The sequence below is a fragment of the Lissotriton vulgaris genome, chromosome 9 (genome assembly GCF_964263255.1).
Source record: "Lissotriton vulgaris chromosome 9, aLisVul1.2, whole genome shotgun sequence".
Classification (NCBI taxonomy): Eukaryota; Metazoa; Chordata; class Amphibia; order Caudata; family Salamandridae; genus Lissotriton; species Lissotriton vulgaris.
The window spans coordinates 661,509,435-661,528,322 of record NC_141697.1 but is presented as its reverse complement, the minus strand read 5'-3'; the positions used below and the strand labels follow the sequence as shown (position 1 = coordinate 661,528,322).

The 18,888-nt window shown below is 43.0% G+C and overlaps 1 protein-coding gene across 1 annotated transcript in view; it reads left to right on the top strand.

The window, feature by feature from the left end:
* Nucleotides 1-18,688, top strand: part of GPR4 (G protein-coupled receptor 4) — a 297,433-nt gene extending 278,745 nt beyond the window's left edge. The window contains exon 3 of the mRNA XM_086938365.1: nucleotides 16,097-18,688. Within this exon, the coding sequence (XP_086794491.1) occupies nucleotides 16,097-16,119 (23 nt within the window). The 3' untranslated portion in view covers nucleotides 16,120-18,688. The remainder of the gene's footprint in view (nucleotides 1-16,096) is intronic.
* The last annotated feature ends 200 nt before the right edge of the window (nucleotides 18,689-18,888 follow it).

Below are 18,888 nucleotides of genomic sequence, written 5' to 3'. Positions count from 1 at the left end.
GGGTCTTGACTCTCGAAGTGTCCTAGTCTAAAAGGGTTCCATCGTAGTTAACCTAAAAGTGTCCTTAATCTTTAAAACTGTAACTGGTTCATTCTCCATAGAAAGTCAATGGTAACCTTCGGCTGTGTTTAGACACTGCACGCGTCTCCCGTGGGCCTCCTGCATCCTGACCTTTGATTGTTCTTGGTAGCTCCAGCGATTCCACAGGTCCCAGGCCTGCTTTCTATTCCTCACATGGTTCTTATACCACTATTTTAGTATATGGTTTGTGAGGCCCCTAGGGCATAACGTGTACTATGCAACTTATCGTATGCTTATTAAGTTCCTTGTATTGTACTTTTACCTCTGACCTCCTAAAGAGATCAGGGGGGTTGTGTTTAGATTAAATACATATATATTTGATATATACCTTGTGTGGTATGATTTCATTTGATAATTCAAGGGATTATAATTGGTAAAACAACTTGCTTAACTCGCCTCTAAGTCTAAGCCTGAAGGCTGCTCTCCACTGCTACCACTAGGATAGTTTCTATAAGGTTGCCTTTATAACCTACCATCAATGAGGGTTTTTTGGACTGGTGCAAGGTGTCTCACTAGAATAGTGAACATCATATACCAGGCCAACTTCTCACATTGGTGTGCAGCGTGTGGGATTACAGCTTGCATTGTTTTACCAAATAATCTTGAGAGTGTCATTTGAAAAATCACATTAAGGTTCCGGTAGGTGCATATAAATCAAGCTTAAAATGCAGAAGTTCTACGGAACTTTCTCCGTCCCCCCACGTAGGCCTACTGGTGAACCTAGAACGGTAAGATCACCTTCAGTGGAATCTGTGGGGTACTCTGCCTATTCCCAAAGGAGAAGAACTTCTCCTGAGAGGAGGGAACATGAAGCTAGAATGAAAGAAGTCATGCTCAGGATCAGAAGGCAAGAGATTGCCTTAGAAAAGGACACCCTTGCTCTTGAAAGAGAGAGAAAATTAGGTGGACTAGAGTCCCCTGGTGGTAGCAATATCCCTAGTGGTAGGGATAGGTCTTCTGACCATAGAAACCTAACCAAGATTATCCCTCCCTATCAGACTGGGGATTACATCCACAAATGGATAACTGCTCTGGAGAGGGCCTGCAAAGTACAGCAGGTACCCCAAAAGCAGTGGGCAGCAATCTTGTGGCTCTCCTTTGCAGACAACGGTAGAGACAAGCTCCTCACTGTAAGAGAAAAGGATGCTGACAATTACAATGTCCTGAAGAGTGCTCTATTAGATGGGTTTGGCCTAACCACTGAACAGTGTAGGTCGCAGTTCAGAGATACCCAGAAGACACAGACTCAGGACTGGACTGATTTTGTAGATTGTGCTACTAAGGCTCTGGAAGGTTGGTTGCTTGGCAGCAAAGTGCATGACTATACAGGATTGTATAATTTGATTATGGGGGAGCAGATCCTTAGTAATTGTCAAAACCAGCTTTTACACCAGCACCTGGTGGACTCAGATCTGACCTCTCCACAAGAATAGGGTAAGAGGGCAGACAAATGGGTCAGAACCAGGATTAGGCCTAGAAATCAGGGTAATGACCAGAAGAAGGAGTCTACCAAGCCTCAAGAAAAAAGTGGGGATAAATCTAAAGACAAGACTTCCCCGGGGCCTCAAAACTCCAAGGATGGGGTGGGTCCCAAGACACTTCCTCTACAGTGAAAAAGCCTTATTGCCATGCTTGTAAAATGCCTGGCCATTGGAAGACTGACAGCAGTTGCCCTAAGGCCAGCAATAAGGAGAATATTCCTCCAGGTAATACTCCAGCACCTCCTGTTACTACTAGTAGTAATCCCCCAGGTGGTGGGAGTGCCCCCAAGAATATGGCTGGGTTTACTTGGGGAACTCAGGTGGACTCGGGCCTAACCAGGTCCCCTACCACAGCTACTCTTGTCTGCACACCAATGTGAGAAGTTGGCCTGGTATATGATGATCACTAATTCTAGTGAGCACCTTCCACCAGTCCAAACGACCCTTATGATGATTGGTTGTAAGTCAACCTTATAGACCAGCTATCCTAGGGGTAGCATGGACAAAAGCATCCTTAGGCTAAACTCAAGAGGGCATGTGAAGCCAGCTGTGTTACCATATGCAATCCCTTTAATGCCAACTGAAAGGAAACCACACAAGTTATATAATATAAAATATATGTATTTATTACTAGAATAATCCCCTTTACTCTATATGAGGACAGAAGCACAAGCGTTAAACAAAGAACTTCATATAACATACAAAAGTTGCACAAATATGGATAGGCCCGGGTGGCCCCTAAAACCATATACTAAAATAGTGGTATAAGAACCACATCACAAACAATGGTAAGGCCTAGGGCCTTGAGAATCGCTGGGGCTACACTGGACTAACAGCAGTTAGGATGTAGGAGGCCCACAGGATGCAGGTGCAGTGTCTATAAGCACACGCGTGTACCAATAGAAGTCAATGGTGCGTAAAAGTTAGAAAGTTACAGTTTTGGAAGTCTTCCGACTGGACTAGAACTTAACCACTTAAAACTAGGACACTAGAGGTGTAAACCACTACAGGAGCACCGGAGTACTCTTGTTACCTCACCCACAGGAAGCAGGTGCATAGGTGTCAAAGTGCGTCAGGTTTCGTTGTGCAGTTCTTTGGTGCCTGGAGGAGAAGATGCTGCAGGCGACCAGGAGAGAAGAGTCCGGTTGGATCCAAGGGTGGGTCGAAGATGTAGAGCACCTGAAAGCAGAGGGGATACAATCTGGGTCACTAGCAAGTGACCAGGAAGGAACCAGGAAGGATCCTGGCGATGTCGGGTTGCTATCAGGTGATGTCGTGAAGCTTGTCTCCGCCGCCACGTGGACCAGGAAGTATCGACAACAACCAGGAGTTGGACACGGACTGTCCCACAAAGGCTCTCGCTGTCGGCGGTGTCGGTTCTCGAATCGGAGTCAACAGGCCTTGGCAAATGCAACCCACGCAGGAATCAAAGATGGCTTCTGGATCAGACCGGCAAGGTCTGATGGGCTGCTTATTTTGAGGGGAGCAAGGGCTAGTCTGGAGCAACCAGACCAGCAGTAAACATGTGTAGGTTCGTCGTCACAGAGGCCACTAGCCAACGGGCAAGAGACCGGACAGACGCATCGAGCAGGAAAATGCAAAAGGGCCCCATGCAGCACTCGGTGAGTGTGGAGAGGTGATCTTTGGTGCAAGAGCTGCTCGGGGCTGGGGATTCTCAATCCCCAATGCACAGCTTTGAGGGTGCCTCGGGAGGGGCACAGGAAGCACTTTGCTGGCTTTCCAAGATGGCCGGTCCCACATCTCACGTCACCTCCACGGGTCTCAGCTTTGCTGGGACTGTGGATCGGGCTGTTGGAAGTCTGGAAGTCTGGTTCTTGTCAGTCTCTGTCATTCGAGCTCCGGTGGGAGCAACAAGAAAGAAAACCTTTGAGTGCTGATGGTGCCTGCTTGTGCAGGGTGGTCACTCCTTGACCACAAGGGAGATTCTTCAGTCTTCTACATCGAGTAGGATGTTGAAGGGTCCAGAGTTTCATTTCAAGGTTTCAGTAAGGATGATCTAAAGTCTATGGGCACAGCTCCTACCTTTATTCCAAATCAAGGGGCTGGATCACCTGCTAGGTCCCTCCTATGGGTGGGACCCAGGAAGGGGGTGGTTACACACCTTTCCCTTTGTCCAGTTTCGTGCCAGAGCTGGGGCTGGAGTGCCCCAGCACCGGTTTGAACTGGGCTATGCATGGGACACCTTGTGTGCCCCAGGCAGTGTCTAGTTTCATTCAGCCCTCCCTGCCCCAATCCACTATCTCCTGTCTGGAGTGGTGCTAGCACCTCCCTGTGACAGGAAACCTTTTGTCCAGGCCTCCCCTGCCGGAGTTTCGGTCAGCAGTAGGAGGCCAAACTTGTGTCTGTGGCAGCAGCATCCATTTTGTGATGCTGAGGCTCTGGTTAGTTTTAACCGCGTTTTAGGAAAGTAACATGTCTTCTCCCTCTAGAAGGGTGGAATGCTACCCCCATCGCCACGACTGGCGAGGGGGTAGTATTCCAAAGCGTATTACACCTTACACGACATGTTTTGATAAAGCCAAACCATAGTTAGCATTCAACCGCAAGGTTCATAATGCACTTAAGAGTATATGGTATGGCAATATCCCAGAACAGCTATAAGGACATGGTTCCGAAAGCTGCAGACAGGCTCAGCTCATGCTAGAGCACCATCTCACATTAAACCAAGCACTGTGCCTCCAGGTTTGTTAAGGCCTGCCATAGGAGTGACTTATAGGTGTATATGTGTCCAGATATAAGATCAGATATAGGTATACTATATCTAAGCAAGGGGTGATTACACCACCTTGCCCCACCTGAGTGATCAGCCATTTGTGTCAATTTGGATGGCCAGCCAGGGGTGGCAAAAGATATGCTGCAGCCCCTGGTAGGCCTTGGATGCACCTATGCCCCACAGAATGTCGCTCACTGGGGCACTTATTTGATGTGGAGGGGATTCTCCCTTTCCCTCAGATTAGAGCAGTCTATGGGATCCCAAGCCTGAAAAGTTACAGTACTTGAAGCTCTGTCACTGGGAACTACACCCACATATTAGACCGCATGCCCTGCGTCACCTTACTCCCTACGAAAAATGGCTCATCCCACGCACAACAGATAAGAAACTAATTTCAGACCTTTACAAGACACTGCTTTTCCGGCACACATACACATGTATAACGGGGGCCGCGCGCATGGGAGCAAGATCTTGGTCAGACCCTCAGCCATAAAGAGTGGGAGGGTGTGTATTACAGGGCACGTCATTCGGCATGCAACATGGGGCGGATTAAAACACTGATGAAGGTGACCACATATTGGTACTACACGCCTGTACGCATTCACAAGACGGATCCTGGACAGAGCCCTGACTGTTGGCGGGGTTGCAGAAAGCTGGGCACACTAGTGCATCTTTTTTGAGACTGTGAGCATATACAGCCCTATTGGTCCTAAATCCTTGATGAGATAGATGAGTACCTCAATACCCAAGTCCCGAGGTTTCTTGCCTACGTCCTCTTAGGCCTACCGAACCCCTTGACATATCCGCTCACATCTCAACGGGCCTTCAGATTGTGATTGCCCTGGGCTCTGCTACACAAAACAACCTGGATAACCCCTCGCACCCCCACCTTCACGGGCTGGCTGCAGTGCCTGTGGCAGGTCCTTGAAATGGAAAAGATGACTCTTACCCTGGCCGGGAGGGGATCCACTTTTGATGATCTTTGGCAACCATTCCTATCTCTCCTGGCCTCTGAGTTCCGCGAGCTCACATGTCCAAGGTACCTACGCCTCTTGGGCCTTTCAGAACCGCACACAGTAGAGAGACAGGACACACAGTCGCACAAGGCGGCTTAGAGGGGTCTTTCATCAACAGTCCAACCGGTGGATGAGGGTTGGGTGGGGGGTTGGTGGGGACAGGTAGAATAAGAATCATTTCCCTTATATTTGTTGTTTGGTTCCTTCTATCCCCCATCAGAACGCTAGACATCCAGGGCCTGTTTCGCCCAAGAGATAATGTATGTAATGCAATTTTGGGCCTTTCTTATTTGCTTATGAATCTCAATAAAAAAGATTTAAACCTAAATTGTAGTGCTCTCCAGAGGTTAAAGATCACCATTTGAGAAAAGGCTCATCTTATCCTAGCCCAATCACCCTTTCTCAGGATCAGGTAGCTGCAACACAGGCGTAGTGTGTAAAGTCCCTCTTTGGATCTAGTCCAGATGACTTGATGTAGTTGGACATCAGCAGGCTAAAATGGGGCACCTGATGCTTGGTTATATCTAGAGACAGAAGTTGGCCCAGAGAAGAGTTGCATCTCCACATGAACTACCTGAAGGTGGCCATAGACTTCTAGCTCCATTACCTTTACCAGAAGAATGCATTGACTGTGGAGTATTTTCCAAGGAAATCCAATGTAAATGAGACCTGATTTTCAGGCATCTAGTGTATTCCAGCGACAGGTGTCTTCCTCCTAAGATATTCTGAGCTCTGATGGCCAGTTGGGGACCTTGTTACATTGATCTGTGTGCTTACTGGATGAACACTTAACTTCCAGAGTTTTTCAGATCAAGTCTGGACCTGAATGTGGTAGCAATAAACATCTTCTTGCAGCTTTGAGGACTGGTGGCCCAGAATTACTCAACAGAGTGGAAATCCCATTTGACAAAGCAGGGAGATAATGTGGCAGTAGTGACACCAGTTTGGAGATTGCATTATTGGGTTCTACCCTAGGAACTTATGATTCTGATGGATCTGAGAACTTTCACAAATCCAATCATGCTTGAGGTGTCTCTGTTACTGATGGCATGAAGGATTTAAAGAGACACTGACATGTCCCCCGCATTTCAAACGATGTGTCACTGTTCTATGAGAGGGCTTGAGGAGCTGTATAAGAGATACAGGTCTGACTGGAGAGGAAAATGTTATTGGTGCTTGGAATAGCGAACATGATCACTTGGGATAACGTGACAAAGATTGCCAGTTTTTCAAGAAAAGTAATGGGGAAAGGAATTGCTTACTAGGATACTTAATTCCTTTAAATAAGCTTTTATTTGTGTTTACTACACAAAAGTAAGAGTCTCATGCTATCTTTTTGGGCTTCCACTGAAACTGAGGGGCTTGCATGTGTGGCATGTCAATAAGGTTCTGGAGCACTTCATTGATTGGGCGACAAATTAAAATTCACTCATAAAATAAATCTTGTTTTAGATGACGGAGCATTGGATCTGTCTGGTGGGGTGTTTACCCCAGAACTGTTGCATTTAAGATATAAATATATAAAACAATGCTCAAGTTGTGTCTTACCAAGGTTTCCATGATAATCCTAACCTCTGAATGGTATGCAGGTCCTCACGAAGGAATGTAGACTAAGAGAGGGAGAGTACAGCAAGTGTTGATTTCCATTTGTAAACCTTCTTCTGCAGAATTCTGTTTGCGTTAGCACTTTGGTGTGATAGGTAATGCAGAAGACTCACATTGTCTTACCACTTTTTCCGGCCCGTTCTTTAGGAGAGCCACAGCTGCCAAAGCTTTTTTTCTGGGCTATTTGAGGACATCTGAAAGCTGTGAATTGGTTCTCAGAATCAAAATGTAAGCAATTTAATTTTAAACCAGTGCTGGATATGGAATTAACCATGAGTACATAAGCTTTGAAATAGCATAATTCTCACATTCAATTATGGCATTGTCATGACTGCCGGATCAGGAGCTTGCAAATTCCTTGAGACGCCTCCCGCAAGACTCCCGGCGGCAGAGATTGTCCCGTTAGATGCGCATGCGCAGGGATAGGCAGAACAGGTTAAAGCCCTGCCTTTCCCGAGCGCGAGCACTTCGCGTTCTAGTGTTCCTGTACCTGATCTTGTCACTTCTGGTGCGTCGCGGCCCCTTACTTCTGCGTCATCGGCGTCCTGGTTTCTCATCGGGGCGTGAGTCCCTTTTTTCTGTGTTTTTTTGGCAGCAGGAAGTCTTGGAAACCTGTATAGAAGGATACATTTGACTGCCATGGTCACGGTATTCAGTGCTCTGCACTGTTATCTTTATTTTGTTAGCATTGTATTAATTTTCAGTGGGATACTTAAGATAGTGTCACGAATAGGAGGCTGAGTATCTATACCTTTGCCACAGTGGTGCTGAACTTCAGTATAGCCTCGGTGATATTCTTTTCTGTTATACATATTTCGGAAGTTGCAAGAACTATTGCAGGTGGGCAATCATAAGAAGGGGACATATGGAAAAAGTTTGGAGGTTTATATTTCTTGAAATAATATACTTTGAATTGCAGCATTACTCAGACCTGACCTCATTCTGAACCTCCTCCATGCTCCTGGTCAAAAAGGGGAACTAGGTATATCTCTTTACCACACAGAGACATGTAATGATAAGTAGAGGTACTTGCTTTCTAATTATGTTGCCCTCATTTTCAGCCCTGTTTGCCTAGAAAGGTCCGATTCAGCTGTTTCCTGGGAGTGAAGTATTTTGGCTGTTCCAGGTTGACGGAGCAGTGTCTTTCCCAATCCTCTCTTTGTTTGTTTCCCCTCTTCCCCTGATTACCTGTTGTAGCCTGTTTTTAAATAGGCGCGAGAGGTGGTTGGGGGACATTGTAGACCTATCCTGCAGTTCCCTGGCATTCCTGTAGAAATAACAGGTGAGACCCTGACTCAATGCAAAGCCCAGAAAGAATAGTTTTTTCTTTCTACCTGAACGTCATGGAACTCAGTCAGGGAACGCTATCTGACTTAGCCCATATGTTGGGGAATTTGCAGGTCGAAACTCAGTCCTTATCAGCCAGGGTAGACGCATTACAGCAGGAAAGAAGGATAGAGGCAAGGGTGGGAACACCAAGTGCTAGCGCTCATAAACCAGTAATACAGGTGACTACTCCTCCTTCCATCCCTTTAGCACCCCAGAACGCTTTTTAGAGGATTCCAACAAGTTTGCCACCTTTATTAGTCAATGCCAGCTCCATTTTATGTGTAAGACATCTAGTTTTCCTACTGATCAAGCTAAGGAGGCCTTTATTATTTCATATCTGGGAGGCTCCGCAGCTACTTGGGCCGTCCCTTTGGTAGAAAGAAGTGACCCTTTGCTCCAGAATTATGATGCTTTTAAAAGGGAATTTAGAAAGCTTTTTGACAAACACACCTTTACTCGCTCACCAGACACTGAAGTGTTCTCTGAAGCAGGGAACTTAGGACCTTACTCTATACATCTCTACATTCCATAGGCTGGTAGCAGAGGCAGGGTGGCCTGAGGAAAAGCGGAGTGCTCTATTTTATAAGGGATTAAGAGATGACTTAAAGGACGCATTAGCCCAAGTAGTGGATCCCCTGAATCATGTTCCGCACTTATAGATTTAGTGGTTAAACTAGACCACCGGCTCACAGAGCGAAGAAAGGAGAAGGGCAAGGGTGAGTGTAGATGGCTATCCTATCGCAAAAAGAGACCTGAACCTGAGAAGGCGGTAGACGAATCAGAGCCTATGCAAATAAGGAGCTTGCGAGGGCCCCTCAGTGATGAGGAATGACAAAGAAGACGTGACAAGAAGCTAAACCTTTATTGTGGCAAACAAGGCCATTTTCTAAGGGAATGTCCAGTCAAACCTAAACAAAAGCGTTCTGAAAACTAGCAAGCCCTGAGTCTTCAAAGACAAGGACTTCGGCCAGCTCAGGACTGATTGTCTCATCTCTGGAAGTCAAGCAAAGTCAACCCCACCATTTTTTTTATCTTCCCTCTTACAATGGGATCGTAACGCTCTTGAAGTTAAGGTAATAATAGACTCTGGGGCAACTGGTAACTTTATGGACATACAGTGGGCCCAGAGGTGGAAGATCCCACAAGTATCTAAGACAGTTTGGGAAGAAGTCACTACTATTGATGGCAACTCTTTAAAGTCAGGACCAATCACACATACCACTAGTGAGTTGTTTTTGGTCATCAAACAGAAACACGGGGAGGGCATCTCCTTTGACCTGATACAGTCTTCCCAATTCCCTGTTATCTTAGGACTTCCTTGGTTACGTCAGCTTAATCCTTTGGTGGATTGGACTACAATGACAGTTACTTTTCAATCAGAGACTTGCAAGTATCATATCTCATTAACTGCAGATCGTCCTATGTCTTGCGTTTTAGTCTCTGAGATAAAGGAAGAGACCTTCGCTATTGCTGATGGTGCGTTACCCTTCGTCTATCAGAATTACAAGAAAGTGTTTGATAAGGAACAGGCCACCAGTCGTCCTCCGCATAGGGTTTATGACTGCAGGATTGATCTACAGCCAGGAGCCCGCATACCACGGAATAGGGTTTATTCCTTATTTGAAAAGGAGAATGTTTATCTGAGAGAATACCTGGATGAAATGCTAAGAATTGGATTCATCCGTCGGTCCAGATCCTCTCATCATCACCTCTTTTTTAATAACTAAGAGAGAAGGGGGTCTCAGATGCTGCATCGATTACAGTGCTCTTGATACAATTACTATCAAGAATAGATACCCATTGTCACTATTCTCCTCTCTTCTTGATCAGATAAAGAACGCACGTATATTCACGAAATTAGATTTACGTGGAGCATACAATCTGGTGCGTATCAAGGAGGGAGATGAATGGAAAACTGCATTCTGTACTAAGTATGGTTTATTCGAGTATTTAGTAATGCCCTTTGAATTTCAGCCTTCCAGTTTTTTATGAACAAGGTTTTGAAGGACATGCTGAATCAATACGTCATTGCTTACATCGACGACCTCCTGATTTTCTCTCCATCTGTGCAGGATCCTTTTGCTCCGGAACTTGCTATCTTGTTTATGAGACAATATGAGGACACATATGTCCATAACAACAACCCATTCCAACAATGGATTGGAGGCTGGGTTCATTTTATCGACGATATCTTCTTTACATGGTCCGGCACAACTGAACAACTATCTGAATTTCATGAATGGCTGAACAACCGAACAAGAGACATAAAATTCAGTATTCAATCATCACATACTAGACTCTCTTTTTTAGATGTGGAAGTTTACTGTACCAATGGCCAATTAGTAACGACACTCTTCAAGAAAAAAACAGACCGCAACAAAGCTCTACACTATTCGAGCAATCACTCAAGACGTTTAAAACAAAATCTACCCATTGGCCAGTTCCTTCGAATACGAATAAATTGTACCTTGAAGGATGAGTACATGCATCATGCCAATGCTTTAAAGGAGAGAATATTGGACCGTGGGTACCCATCTAAACTATTAAAACAAGCCGTAAAACGAGCGTGATGGACACCACGTGAAGAACTTCTCAAAAAGAAAGAGAAGAAAGATCTGAAACGCACAGTGTGCGTAACAACCTTCTGCCCATCATCGAATTTTTTTTTAAAAAGTCATTCACCAGAACTGGCATTTGATAAAAGACATAGATGCCCAGTTTATGGCCACACCACTCTTTGCTTTTAAAAAAGACAAGAGCATTGCGAATCAAATCGTGCGAGCAGCAGTACCGAGAACAAAAGTTCCTACATTGCGTGATTATGTGAACCTCCCCCCAATCATAGGACATAAGAAATGTGGAACATGCTTGTGCTGTAATTCCACATATGAAGGCAATGTTTTCCAACATGAAGGAATATTGTGGAAACATGACATCTTCACTAATTGTAAATCGCGCAACCTGGTTTATGCAATTCTTTGCCCATGCAATAAACTGTATATAGGGAAAACCAATCAGGAAGCTAGGCAAAGAATATCACAACACAAATCCAGGATAAAGAGAAAAGTTGTCACCGCCCCTCTAGTACAACACTGAATTGACGAAACCCATGGGGATTTGGACTTCAAATGGACAGTGATGTCAAAAGTGGAAACTGATCTGAGAGGCGGAGACCTAGAGGCCAAATTAAGACAGCGAGAAGCAATGCTCATTTTGAAATGTAATACTGCTACCCGAGGTTTAAACGAAATGTCTGAATTATATAACCTGTGAAAACATAACAAGAGATAGGGTTTCACCTGAATGGTCCACTTCGAGAGAACACACAAAATTCAAATTAGAACTCCTTATGCAATGACATCCACTGGTCTGTTTAAACTAGACCGTTCTATCATTTAGTCTTCTGCTCCATCCAGAACACTGGCAGTTTAAATCGACAGCCCTCATAAAAAAAACTCCACTCTGCCACAACTATTAGTGTGTTAAGGATTTTTAATTCAAACGCCGGTAAAAACAATTTATGGAACCAAGAATAAACTTCAACTGTACTCCGAAACACCACATTACATAGAAAATCAGCGTCCGACTACAATTCCCTGCTTGCCGTTGACTCGGAATTGATCTCCATTTCAACCTGCTGAACCGGAATCAGTGTACGGCGTTCCGATCGAGGAAAGAGACGCCCATGGAGGACTCCCGGGTTTTAACCCGAAGGTAAGACTTATCAAGTAAGCGCAGGGACTGTTTAACCATCGAGACGTCCACCTTACCTATATGCTGCACCTTTTGACACGTTCTAAGATGCAAGTTAGCCGCGATCCAAGTTTTCCAACGTCTATAAATATGCCGTTGTAAAACAGTTCGTTTATTCCATAAGCATGTCTCACCCCGTTACGGGGCTCTATGCAATGTTGTGATTAAACACGTCTAAAGAGCAAAAACAACCTCTTCACCAACAATGCGAAAAGTCCGTTTTTCACAAGCATGTCCCACCCCGTTCCCGGGCTACCATCGATTGTTGCGAATAAGCTGTGACATCCTTTATTCTTCAAACAAACGGAGATCCAGTGCAGAATTTTCCGGCATTCATGACTTTTAGTGGTTTAAGTTTCCATCCACCAAACTAGGTATTGAACACCCCCAACTTTGTTGATCTTTTTCAGAAAACACAAAAAGCGGATGAATTGTATTCATTCCAAAAAAAAAGACACAATAGTCTGAGTACTATAGAGACCAGAAGAGATCCATTCTCCCACACGTCCAAGTGAGTACTGTGACTTTCTCCCTGAACGTTTGTGCTCTCATCATGAAACACCCCATTCATTTGAAAAAACTCACAAACCCCTTCTCTGAATTTTTCATATTTCAGTCAATCAACTTCTGCCCTTCGGGGACCGAGTATTCACAGAAGTTCAGGTATGAGCTGAGTGTGTGAGGGACTGAATGTTAAGTTGAGACTTGCTCAGCCGTGTGACTGACAGTATGTTTTGAATTTATTTTTCCAGATTTTGTCCACATGGTCCTGATGAGAATCCCACCACTTAAAGGGATTCGAAACGCGTCGACCTCCTTCACCCATTAATCTAGACCAATCTCATGCTACTATAGTTTAAATGTTCAAATCGTTGATGGTCTATTGTTTTGATTGAAGCAAAACCTTGTGTTTCTTCTGTTCCATTCAGTGGAGGTGGTAGCACCTGCTCCCATAAATAGGACTAGCGCAGGGTGTACACACATCCTTTTCACCCTTCCCTCCCCTCTTACACCATCCCTTGACTTGTTTGGTCTCGTCTTTATGTGTGGCAATTAAGTTCACTGTCTGTAGTCTATTCAATGTAGTGTGTTCCTCCAAAACAATTTTTCTCTCACAATCCTCTTTCCAACATCACCCCTATTATTAATAACCTTGTTTCACTGTATATAAATTATGAAATATACTAGACTTAGTAGGAGCTACTTCAATATTGTTTTGTTTCCTAATTTCAAAAAATCCTTTGCAATTCTACAAAAAAAAGAAAGAAAGAAAAATTAAAATAAACTGAATAATGTTTGATAAATTGGACTGAAAGAGTGGTCTTTGTAATTGAGGAACCTTAACTCAATTACCTTCAGTTTTGATTAAATGTGCAGTACTGGCATTTTGTTTGTTTAATGTTTAATACAACTATGAGAAAAGACACTAAACAATGTATCCAGACATGGCACGTTTGCGCTCAGGGAAAAGTTCAACATAAGAATCCTGTGGGGCTGCTTCAGCCTTTACCCACTCGTCTACGTCCCTGGCACACGGTCTAACTTGACTTTATAGTGGAATTACCTCGTACAAAAAAGGGCAATAATACCCTCTTAGTAGTGGTATATTTAGTTTCTAAGATGGCTCACTTCATTCCCCTGTCAGGTCTTCCCACTTCCAGAACATTAGCCTTTGTCTTCCTTCAACAAGAGGTGCGCCTACATGGGCTCCCAACAGTTTTGGTTTCCAATAGGGGGACTCAGTTCATTTCAAGATTCTGGACTGGGTTATGTGCCTTACTCCACATTGATGTACGCTTGTCTTCTAGTCACCATCCGCAGACTGACGACCAGACAGAGAGGGTAAACCAATGCTTTGATCAGTACGTTAGATGCCAGGTTTTATATACCTTGGAGGAATGGGACGAGTTGGTTTGGATAGCAGAACTGTCATACAATAATAGCCATCACACCTCCATAGATCTCTCGCCATTCTACTGCACTTATGGGTATCACCCTCAGATTTCATCAATTCCCTAATTGTCTTCCTGTTCCATTCCTGCAGCCGTTGATTTGGTACAAACACTACAAGATATACACAAGTCTACACAAATGACCTTAGATTAGGCTAAGAAAAGTTACAAGAAGAGAGCGGACGCTCACCGAAGTTTAGAGATAGAATATAGACAAGGGCACGAGGTGTGGTTATCCACAAAGAACCTAGCCCTAAAAGGATCTTGTAAATTCAGACCTGGATATATAGGTCCTTATAAGATCTGCAAGGTAATCAACCCTGTGGCAATGAAGCTGGAGCTACCCGTCTCTTTGAAATGCCATCCAGTTTTCCATGTGTCCCTTTTAAAGCCTGCGGTTCCAGGCACACAATTGCCTGACATGCCTGGTCCTGTTGCAGTAGATAATGACCTCGAATATGAAGTAGGAGCCATCATTGACTCGAGGAGAGTGAGAAATAGGCGCCAGTATCTTATCCACTGGAAAGGGTATGGTGTTGAGGAACGTTCTTGCGAACCAGCAAGTCATGTCCATGCCCCTCGATTGGTGCGAGCTTTTTATAGGCAACTTCCTGATAAACCCAAGCCAGTAGGAGGGACACTGGGGGGAGTATACTGTCATGACTGCCGGATCAGGAGCTTGCAAATTCCTTGAGACGCCTCCCGCAAGACTCCCGGCGGCAGAGATTCTCCCGTTAGATGCGCATGCGCAGGGATAGGCAGAACAGGTTGAAGCCCTGCCTTGCGCGAGCGCTTCGCGTTCTAGTGTTCCCGTACCTGATCTCGTCACTTCCAGTGCGTCGCGGGCCCTCACTTCCGCGTCGTCGGCGTCCTGGTTTCTCGTCGGGCGTGAGTCCCTGTTTTCCGTGTTTTTGGCTGCAGGAAGTCTTGGAAACCTGTATAGAAGGATAAATATGACTGCCGAGGTCACAGTATTCAGCGCTCTGCGCCGTTATCTTTATTTTGTTAATCAACCAAAACAAATGCCAGCACTGAGACCTGATAAACTGAATGATTTTACCAACAGACTAGAAACTTAAATTTTTAGTCTTGTGATTGAGTTAATTCATCAAAATTGCTTTTTATTTTTCAATTTTTTAGACCAAAGAACATACAAAACATTTATAAATATGTGCAATAGACATAAAGACAGACGTGAATGAAAGAGGTTGTTTGGTAATCTTTATTTTGTTAGCATTGTGTTCATTTACAATGGGATACTTAAGATAGTGTCATGAATAGGAGGCTGAGTATCTATACCTTTCCCACAGTGGTGCTGAACTTCAGTACAGCCTCGGGGATATTTTTTTCTGTTATACATATTTCGGACGTTGCAAGAACTATTGCAGGTGGGCAATCATAAAAAGGGGACATATGGAAAACGTTTGGAGGTTTATATTTCTTGAAATAATATACTTTGAATTGCAGCATTACTCAGACCTGACCTCATTCTGAACCTCCTCCATGCTCCTGTTCAAAAAGGGGAACTAGGTATATCTCTTTACCACACAGAGACATGTAATGATAAGTAGAGGTACTTGCTTTCTAATTATGTTTCACTCATTTTCAGCCCTGTTTGCCTAGAAAGGTCCGATTTCAGCTGTTTCCTGGGAGTGAAGTATTTTGGCTGTTCCAGGTTGGCGGAGGAGTGTCTTTCCCAATCCTCTCCTTGTTTTGTTTCCCCTCTTCCCCTGATTACCTGTTGTAGCCTGTTTTTAAATAGGCGCGAGAGGTGGTTGGGGGACGTTGTGGACCTATCCTGCAGATCCGTGGCGTTCCTGTAGAAATAACAGGTGAGACCTTGACAGGCATTAAATAAAGTGTTCCTAACTTTTGAGAACGTTTACATTCTAATAAGGCCATGAGGCAAGGATTATTCTTCCCATACCCTGCAGCGGATTACTTTTACTCTGATCCCACCCATGTATAGGATGATTGAAGGGATTGCAATTTGATTGATGGTGGTTTTGGTATCATACAATGTTTATAACGACTTGTACAAATGTGCTTTGGAGGTACTTATATATTACTATATGGTTGTGAAGAGAAGTTTTGGTGAAATCTGTTTATTTTCGGTGACACTAAAATTTATTTTCTTTGGTATAGGAGCCGACCAGATACAAGAGTGACATGAACAGAATGGAGAAACAAGCAACAAAATGTTTCCAGAAGTTACACACTAGTATGGCTGGCTACATGAATGTTGCTGGGACTTTTGCAACATAGTTGGATGGTTTTGATTATATGTTTTCTTGTTGTACTACTTATGGGTACTACGAAGTATAGTTTGTTTCATGATTTTGTTATGATGCCTTTCAAGTTAACAAATTAGAGGAAGAATAAGTATAATCCTAGCTCCTACGTTGAGATGGGGCTTTTAGTAGAACATGCACATCCTATTGAGAGGGCATAAAATGCAGCCAAAATGAATGGGCAATCAAACTGTTTTTGTAAACTGCAGTTTATGCAAGGTTTGTGAAGGAATGATCTATAAGCTAATCAACATTAAATTGTAAAATAGTGGACATATATCATTAGAAATTATAAGTGAATTAAGAACTAAATTCTCATAAATAAAGAATAGTAATGTTGCATTTAATAATGGAATTAAAACAATTATAGATATATTTAAGTGAAGATCATTTAATCTCAGACAAAAAAAACATAAAATACCTAGTAGTCTTCATATGTACCTCACTGAAGCAGCAAGGGACGTGTCTTGAGGAATCACTAACCATTGCCCCACAATGCACAAAGTAGGGATGAGACCAAACCGTATTCACATAAATATCCATCTTTAGGAGGGTCCTTGAAATATTCATAACCCATATTCAAATGACTGTCATTTTTTAAACAACAGTTAGTATTAGTGGAATTGGTGGTTACAGATGGTAATTTAACTTTCAGTTATAGGAATTTAATAGGGGCCATTGTATTTAACTGTGGGAAAGTAGCCATAGTTAACGCAATGCGTATTTATCCAATTAATGCAACTATTCGGAGCATGTTAAACCAGACATCGTCTTTTTTAGACCAAGATCAAAGGACAACAGAAAGCTAAAAATAAAAAAAAGGGAATAGAAACACAACCAAGGCGCACAAAGAAAACATAGGGCCTTATTTGGAGGTTGGTGCTTAGGATTGTCTGTCAAAACATGGCAACTCTACCCTTTTGCCATATTACAAGCACTATGGGCTATAATTAGGGCTCCCTGTTTTCAGTTTTTACTGATTTTACAGATAAATACAGACAGAACACATTGTTTCCTGTCTGTATTTATTAGTAAAAGCAGAAATATGCAGATAATTTGTCTCCCCAAGCTGAGGTTACTGACTTTCAGCCCAATAGCTGTACATATTGGCAGCATGGCCAAAAGCTTTACATAATGGCAGCATGTGGAGGTACAAAGCTCAATGAGATTTGCTTACATTATTGCATGCATATATTTGTGCTAATATGCTAATTTATGGCATCTTATTATTTTATTTTTGGCTGCATAATGTGCTAAAACCTGACATGCAACGAAATATGAGTGCATGTTTAACCGTTAAATAAATGGGAAAATATACAGGTTACCGCCTCATCTGTTCACAAAACACAAAATAAATATGGGTAAATAGAAATAAGATGGCCAAAAAATAAATGTTGATAAATAAAGATGGAAATGTAAAAAAACAAAATACCATAAAACCAGGAGCCCTAGCTATAACGCACATGTAATAGAATGGATGGTCATCATCACATTGTGGAAATTGTTTTACATGTATTACTTAATACTTCCAATATCTTCCACTATTTTTGCAGACCAAAATACATTTGTTTAAGTTTCTTTGCGATTTGGGTCTACAAGTACTCCTCAAATTGTGGAAATTGATTTACATGTATTACTTAACACTTCCAATATCTTCCACTATTTTTTGCAGACCAAAATACATTTGTTTAAGTTACAGACAGAGTTTAAATAAGTTTTAGGAAATATATGTTTTATCATCAAGTAACCACTTTTACTTTGTATGAGAGTTTAATTTTTTTAAATTATTTTATAAAACATCCTGTGAGATTATGAATTTCAATCTAGCTACAAACAATGTCATCATACAAACCCTTAGCAGGAAAAATAGATGCAATAGTAATAATTAGGGTAGAGGAGTTGGCCTAACGGGGGCGGTCGACCTTCAATCTGGGGAACTGGGTTTGAGTCTCAGCAATGACGCTGAACATTCTGTGATTCTGGGCAAATCACTTAATCTCACCGTGCCTAAGACTTCACTTTATTAACTTTAATCATGTGTAGAGTGGGATCAGTATATTAGGCTATTAGCAACAGTACATCTTTCTAGGAAGCTACAAATGGCTAAATACATAAATAAATACACCGTTCAAAAATAGGCTTTGTAAACAGCAGAATGGCCAGTGACAACACCCGCATCTTTGACACCAAGATCGTAAACATACTGCACACCCATGGCCGCACTCGCATTAGAAGTAGAAAAGGCCTTCAATAAGGTTTCCTGGTCTTAGCTATGAGTAACCCTACAACATTATGCTCTTGGCAATCAATTCATCAAAATGACGATGGCCTTATACACATGCCTTCAGGCAAAGATAAGATTAAATGGTGTTCAATCAAACTGATTTCAACTCGGTAAAGGTATGTATCTGCCCATTAATCCTCTTCTTAGACACATTAGGAGTGACCCATGCATAACCAGTATTTCTTTTAAGTAATGCACTCTTACACCAGCAGCTTATGATGATAAAATTGTGATATACACTGCAGGCACTGAAAATCCATCCTGACCCTAGTGAATATAATCTGGAAGTGCTCTGAGGGTTACAGACATAACACTTCATTTGAGATGAAATGGAAGTGCTATTATAATTGAGCCAAGATGGC